At 37.6% G+C, this 6,813-nt stretch overlaps 1 protein-coding gene across 1 annotated transcript; it reads left to right on the top strand.

Annotated features, from left to right (window-relative positions):
• The first annotated feature begins 413 nt into the window (after window positions 1–413).
• LOC142497406 (olfactory receptor 4Q3-like) lies at window positions 414–6,360 on the top strand. The gene is made up of 2 exons (XM_075605160.1): window positions 414–548; window positions 5,398–6,360. Exons 1-2 carry the CDS (start codon window positions 546–548, stop codon window positions 6,358–6,360), a joined length of 966 nt encoding a protein of 321 aa, XP_075461275.1. The 5' UTR covers window positions 414–545.
• The last annotated feature ends 453 nt before the right edge of the window (window positions 6,361–6,813 follow it).

Raw genomic sequence — 6,813 nt, 5'->3', positions numbered from 1 at the left:
TACAGTACAGAATATCAGTGTGTTCCCCTGAAATACTGACATCAAATGTAACCTTACAAACATGGCTTGGGAAACCTGACATTAGGTGGCCTAATTAAAAACTCCCAGAGGTTCTCGCTTGATTTGTTTTGAAGAGAAAGGTGAAAACACAGGAGAATTGTCTCCATCACGCAATATTTGGATTGTTACTTTTTGGACGTCCTAACCTTTATGGTTCATCCTAATGTAATTCCCTAGGTTTATCTCTGTGTGTTTGTAGATGATCTGAAGGGCATTATTATATGACTAGAGTTTAAAGTTACCGTCAAGGGAACATTTCCCATGCTGTCCTTCTAATCACACAGAGACTATGAATGTAGGTTTATAACAACTGCCACCTCTTCAGACATTGACACTGATATTCTTAGGGTACAGCCTTTGCTAAAGAATGACTAAAAACATCAGTTATTTTATCTTCAGCCTTCTTTGTTTGCTAGTGCAGAGAATCTGTGTCTACGTCCATCAGGATTGAGTTACTGAATTTAAGTGCCAAGAACATCTACTGAATGGTGAGTTTAAGACATTTACATTTGTTACACATACTGTACTTACTACAGGGTTGTGTTTTGGGGGGTGCACAAACAAGTTTTTTTAAATTGTTCAATGTTGAAATAACACAATACCAGAGACAGACTACAGCTAGAAAAGAAAACTTGATGGACAACTGTATGTGTATTTTGAATGGATTGTGTTCTAAGGCAAGCAATAGAAATTCTCATTCACAAGCTGTACATTTGCAGGGGTTCCTGGTGCAGACACAGATTTTGTACAAATGGAAAAAAAGAAAAACCAACACTTAGAGAAAGAATGTGTTAAATGCTGTCGGCATTCCAGAATACTAGCACATCAAGTATGGGGGTAATATTTAGCAAGCTCTAATGGTGCTTTATAATAATCAGCTTTAACAGTTTTCAAGTCACTTATTCTGGTGTAAACTAGTTTTAAAAAGAACCTCTAGCTTTCTGTTTTCATAGCATAACAACATCAAATGTTGGCTACAATATAAATCAAACAAGAACATTAAATAGCAGCATTATCTCAAACCTATTCATATTTACCCCAGACCATCTAGTTAAATATCTAACACAAAACAACATTATAAAAAAACATTCTGAAGGTTTGGTTGAACATACAGTGAAAACACAATGCAAAACTAAACTATAACAATAAACGAAACATTTTGGCATATAAGTGTAGTTTGCTCCATTCTTTATATATGATAGTTAGGCTTTAAATAAAATAACTATATGTACTAGTGAGGTCTAGATCCACTGTGTGAATCACATTTTATTTTCAACTAGGGTTATCTTGTAGGCAGTTTTGTTCAAACCCTGGTTGACTGCAGCTCAAGTCACTCAAGTTGACAAAAAAAAACTATAAGTGAGTGTGTCTGCTTTAAAATAATATGTCTGTTTCATGGAGGATAGGTATATAGGAGGAATTGAGGGTGATATATACTGTAGATATTATGACAACACCAATTTCTTCAGTGAGAAAGTGAAACAGATTTATAAATAAAGGTAATAAAACAAAATAAACATTGATCAATTTTATAGTACTGCAAAAAATCCAGCACACCCTTATAATAGATTCAAAGTCAATGGTATATAACCAAGTAGAAAATTTAATCAGTGCACAAATGAATCAAACAACTGACAACGCCACACTGAGTGAACAGAAAACCCATAGGTAGGAACATATGTGGGATGTGCAGGAGGATAAGGGATAAAAGGAAAATTAGAATAAGGTGGGAAAAGGAAGGGAAGGTGGGATGAAGGGTGGAGAGGGGGCAAAACAACTTTCCCTTCTTGACCCACTTTTATGTTGTTTTTCCCCCTCTCCACCCTTCACCCCACCTTCCCTTCCTTTTCCCACCTTATTCTAATTTTCCTTTTATCCCTTATCCTCCTGCACATCCCACATAGGTTCCTACCTATGTGTTTTCTGTTCACTCAGTGTGGCGTTGTCAGTTGTTTGATTCATTTGTGCACTGATTACATTTTCAATTTGGTTATATACCATTGACTTTGAATCTATTATTAGGGTGTGCTGGATTTTTTTCAGTACTATATTGTGTTTGAGAGGGATTGGGCCCTCTCTAGACCGTGGCACCCCGCTCTATATATATTTATCTATTTGTGTGAGTGCTGTCTATTATTTTTGTTTATATTGATCAATTTTATTATCAATATTTCTGATCTCATTGTCAGGTATTGGCTGAAAAACCAATGTCTTTAACCAACATTTTTACAGTAAGGATATTCACCAATGTCTCTGGTCGCTTATTCAGTCGTTAATACGGTCATTCTTATACATTATAGAAGGTTGCTTTTTGAATGCCAGTTATGTGGACAATAGTTTCACCTTCTATGTGTGCTGTACTGTAGAGATATGCAAGAGACATTATTAAATCACCTTAGCAAAGCTTCATGGTTTGATCCCAGATTACATATAACATTTACTCTGTAGAATAAGACTTTTCCTTTTTGCTATGGAATACGCTATTGTGTTGGTATATTGATCTAGGTAAGTACTGAAGACTTTACCAAAAATCTGAGTTACTCAATTGACCAGACCGCATATGGGGGTTATTTATCCAAGTCTCCTGGCTGCATGTCTGGGGCAAAAGTGGGGCAAGAATGCTGCACCAGATTTACAACAACAAAAAATGTGTTTTCCATGTCAACAAAAAGTCTAGGAATTTGGTGCAGTTTTTTCCCTCCAATCTTTGCAGCCGGCAGACTTTGATAAATGACACTCTAAGAAGCCTATGAACCTGAAATGTCTCAGTCTGTGTCATCACCATCAAAAGGGATTTGTTTCTCATTTTTTTGGGCACACAGGAATGGCCTGCACTTGGTGTGCAGGTGTTAATGGTATGTACTAGAATAAAACGTCTGTGCCCAAGAGAGAGTGCGCCAAAATCATCCGCCACGGTCAACCCCAGAAAGACTGCTCATTTATATTCACTAACACTAGTTCTAAATAAAAAAGTACACATCATTCTGTTCTAATTTCAATTAATCTAAATGTTAAAGTAAAAATAATTTGGAGCAGTGTTAAAAATAATTGCCATGTTATTATGAGTAATGTTTTTGCTGTTTAGTGTTATTCTGGTTACCATTTCCCAGAATGTATGAGAAAAGTGCTGCACCGCATCAACAGGAGTATTTCCAAAGAACACATTTTATTTAAAGCAATTGTTAGTTTCTTGGACATCCTTCAGGATTTTCTCCTTTGTGCCTACACACCCATTGAATAGTGGCTATACTCTACAACAGTGTTTTTTCAACAGATGTTCCTAGGAACCGGGCATCTCTAATGTGTTCCCTGCAATTTTCAGGTCATTTAAAAATTGTACCAAATATGGAATAATTTACAATACATCTGATCTCAGATGCGCTATTAGAGAGGGTTGGGATTCCTTACAATGTATCTGATCTCAGACGCGCTATTAGAGAGGGTTGGGGTTCCTTACAATGCATCTGATCTCAGACGCGCTATTAGAGAGGGTTGGGGTTCCTTACAATGCATCTGATCTCAGACACACTATTAGAGAGGGTTGGGGTTCCTTACAATGCATCTGATCTCAAACGGGCTATTAGAGAGGGTTGGGGTTCCTTACAATGCATCTGATCTCAGACACGCTATTAGAGAGGGTTGGGATTCCTTACAATGTATCTGATCTCAGCCGCGCTATTAGAGAGGGTTTGGTTTCCTTACAATGCATCTGATCTCAGACACGCTATTAGAGAGGGTTTGGTTTCCTTACAATGCATCTGATCTCAGCCGCACTATTAGAGATGGTTGGGGTTCCGCAGAGTTTCACAATATAATTATAGGGTTCCATAAACAAAAAAAGGTTAAAAAAACAATTGCTTTACAATACTGCTGAGGTAGCGAGTGGCCAACTATTTAACTGCAATATCACTGGGGTCAAGCTCTGGTGTGAATATGTTTTAGTATGTAAATGTTTCCACTTTAATGGGTGAAATAGCAATACATACGAAACTTTGTTTCAATGCACTGCACCACTTTCTGGTAACATGAAACATAACAAGGGGGTTTTCTTTAAATTTGAAGTAGATTTTAACCAGGGAAATTAACCCAGGGCAGACCTGACCGTTTTGTTTTGATGACAGAAAAAGGTGAATAATTGACACACACTAAATGAGGGAAAATGTTCCTGATGTTGATGCACATGGGCAAAATGGTAGTATTGATGCTGAAGGGCTTATTGTAGAGATGGGCAAATTTTTTGGCCGGATTTGGATTCACCACAAATCGTCCTGTTCCTTTTGTCTGCGGATTTCCGCGTCTCAAACATGGGGATCTGCCTTTTGCGGATTTGTTTTTTTAACACCAACAATCCATCCACGGATTCTGCAATCCGCTGACGGATTTTAATAATCTGTCAGTGGATTGCAATCCGCGGATGGATTGTTAAAATCCACCAGCGGATTGTATCCAATGGCGGATTTGGATTAATCTGCGCAGATTGAAACTGTAACAATCCGTCGGCAGATTTTACACCGCAAAACGGATTTTGAATGGCAAATTCGGTAAAATATGGGAAACGGATTTGGATTGGATTGCCCAACTATAGCTTATTCTACAGTATATTTGCTGAAACAAGCATTCGTATCGTCTCCGTTGAAAGTTCCCAATTGAAATAAATGGGGGATCCTGAATAAGCCCCTAAGAGATCAAATATGAACATGTTTGTAATTAACATCAATTGTCTTGTTACATCACCCTCTTCATCTTTTTTGTATATTACAATCTCAGATTTCCTCTCTTGCAAGTAGGGATTCACCTACAATAATCGGGATTGGATTAAGGATTGCTAATTAATGGCCCTCAATCCTTTTGGGGGAAGACCGTTAGAAAGTCCAAGTAGAGGCTATTGATTATTCCCAATAGTATTACATACAGGCATTTCTACATTTCTGCAGAATTGAAACGTGTCTTCTTTTAAATAATTAATTCTCTCATTCACACACAGTACAAATATACACAACACACACACATACAAAAAGCAACACCTGATGAAAGGCCCTGAGTGACCAGAAATATTTTAATGGGATTGCAAGCTCTAGCAAAAGGAAATGTTAGGATTTTTTTCACCGAATTGGGAATGTTTTTGTCTTGTCCTTGTAAAGATTTCAAGATCTCCTGGAGGTCTGTCCTTATTCCTTTTTCCGTTTCTTGTCTGGTTGAACAGTGTGGCCACACTCTATTAAGGGCATGCACCAATCAACACAAATTCTACCTGCACAGTTGTTTCTTGTGAAGTGTTCTGCCTCTACTATGTTACTATATTAACTGTTTTTTTTTATTATTACTGTGATTCCCTAGGAAAGAAGTAGGAATATAGCAGGGAAGATGAAGGCAGCAAATCAAAGCACTGTCGTGGAATTCACTCTCCTAGGGCTATCCAATTTCCCCAAACTGAGGATTGCATTGTTCATTTGTCTGCTTGCTGTGTATATTCTGATATTGACTGGAAACCTTCTCATCATGATAACAGTCCAAGTAGAACCACGTCTTCAATCTGCCATGTATTATTTCCTGGGCAGGCTGTCTTTTTTAGACCTGTGCTATGCATCAGTGACTATCCCCAAAATTCTAATAGACTTCCTTTCAAAAAGTGACACTATTTCTTCTGGTGCTTGCGTTACACAGCTGTTCTTTCTACATTTCTTTGCAGGCACAGAAGGCATTCTTCTTGCAGTTATGGCCTATGACCGGTATGTGGCAATATGTAACCCATTGCGCTACACTAGTATCATGAACCGAAACGTTTGTTATTGGCTTGAAGCAGTTTGCTGGGCAGCAAGTTTTTTGCATTCTATCATCCAAACCGTTTTGACATGCCAACTAACCTTTTGTGGCCCCAATAATATAGATCATTTTTTCTGCGATATACACCCTTTGTTAGTATTAGCCTGCTCTGACATCTTCATTATTGAAATAGTGTTTGTTGCAAACAGTGGGATGATCTCTTTAATTTGCTCCATTGTGTTACTTACGTCTTATATGAGAATCATTACCACAATACTAAAGACTCAATCTGGGGAAGGGATGGGGAAAACCTTTTCAACGTGTGCCTCCCACCTTATTGTGGTGACCTTATTCTTTGGATCATGTGTTTTTATCTATGTAAGACCCACTGTAGCATATGCAGCAGATAAAATGGTTTCTGTATTTTATACCATTTTTACCCCTTTGTTAAATCCAATTATTTATACTTTGAGAAATAAGGAGGTAAAAATAGCTATTAAAGCATTGCTGGTGAAAAAAATATTTCCAGTGAAATAAATAAATATATTAAGCATGGAATGTATGCATCCAACTTACTGTACATTTAGCAATATTTACTGGATTTGCAATAACATTAGACAGGTATTCACCATTGTACTTCACTAATATTTTTAAAATTTGTGTCACAGTTGAATTTTAATGTGTTGCAGGCTATATTGAGGCTTCTTACATCTGGTTCAGATTGTTAAAAGTAGAAGGAACACAGGGCACAACGGATTTCTGCAAATCTAAAATCATTTATTGAGCCAATACAACGTTTTGACCTCAAAAGTTTTTATCAAGTGACATAGTGGCAGATTGTAAAAGCCAGACATTTTCGCCACCCTAAACTTGGCCGATTTTGTTAACGTGCTGACTGGCAAATTATTTTGCAGGGGGCAATTCACCGTGTTCGTCCCGGTATCAAGTGGCCCAGATATGCCACACACACAGCAGCTACCTGCACCATAT

The sequence above is a fragment of the Ascaphus truei genome, chromosome 6 (assembly GCF_040206685.1).
Source record: "Ascaphus truei isolate aAscTru1 chromosome 6, aAscTru1.hap1, whole genome shotgun sequence".
NCBI classification, from domain to species: Eukaryota; Metazoa; Chordata; class Amphibia; order Anura; family Ascaphidae; genus Ascaphus; species Ascaphus truei.
The sequence above is the reverse complement of the archived record's forward strand: the minus strand, read 5'-3'. Positions and strand labels throughout refer to the sequence as shown.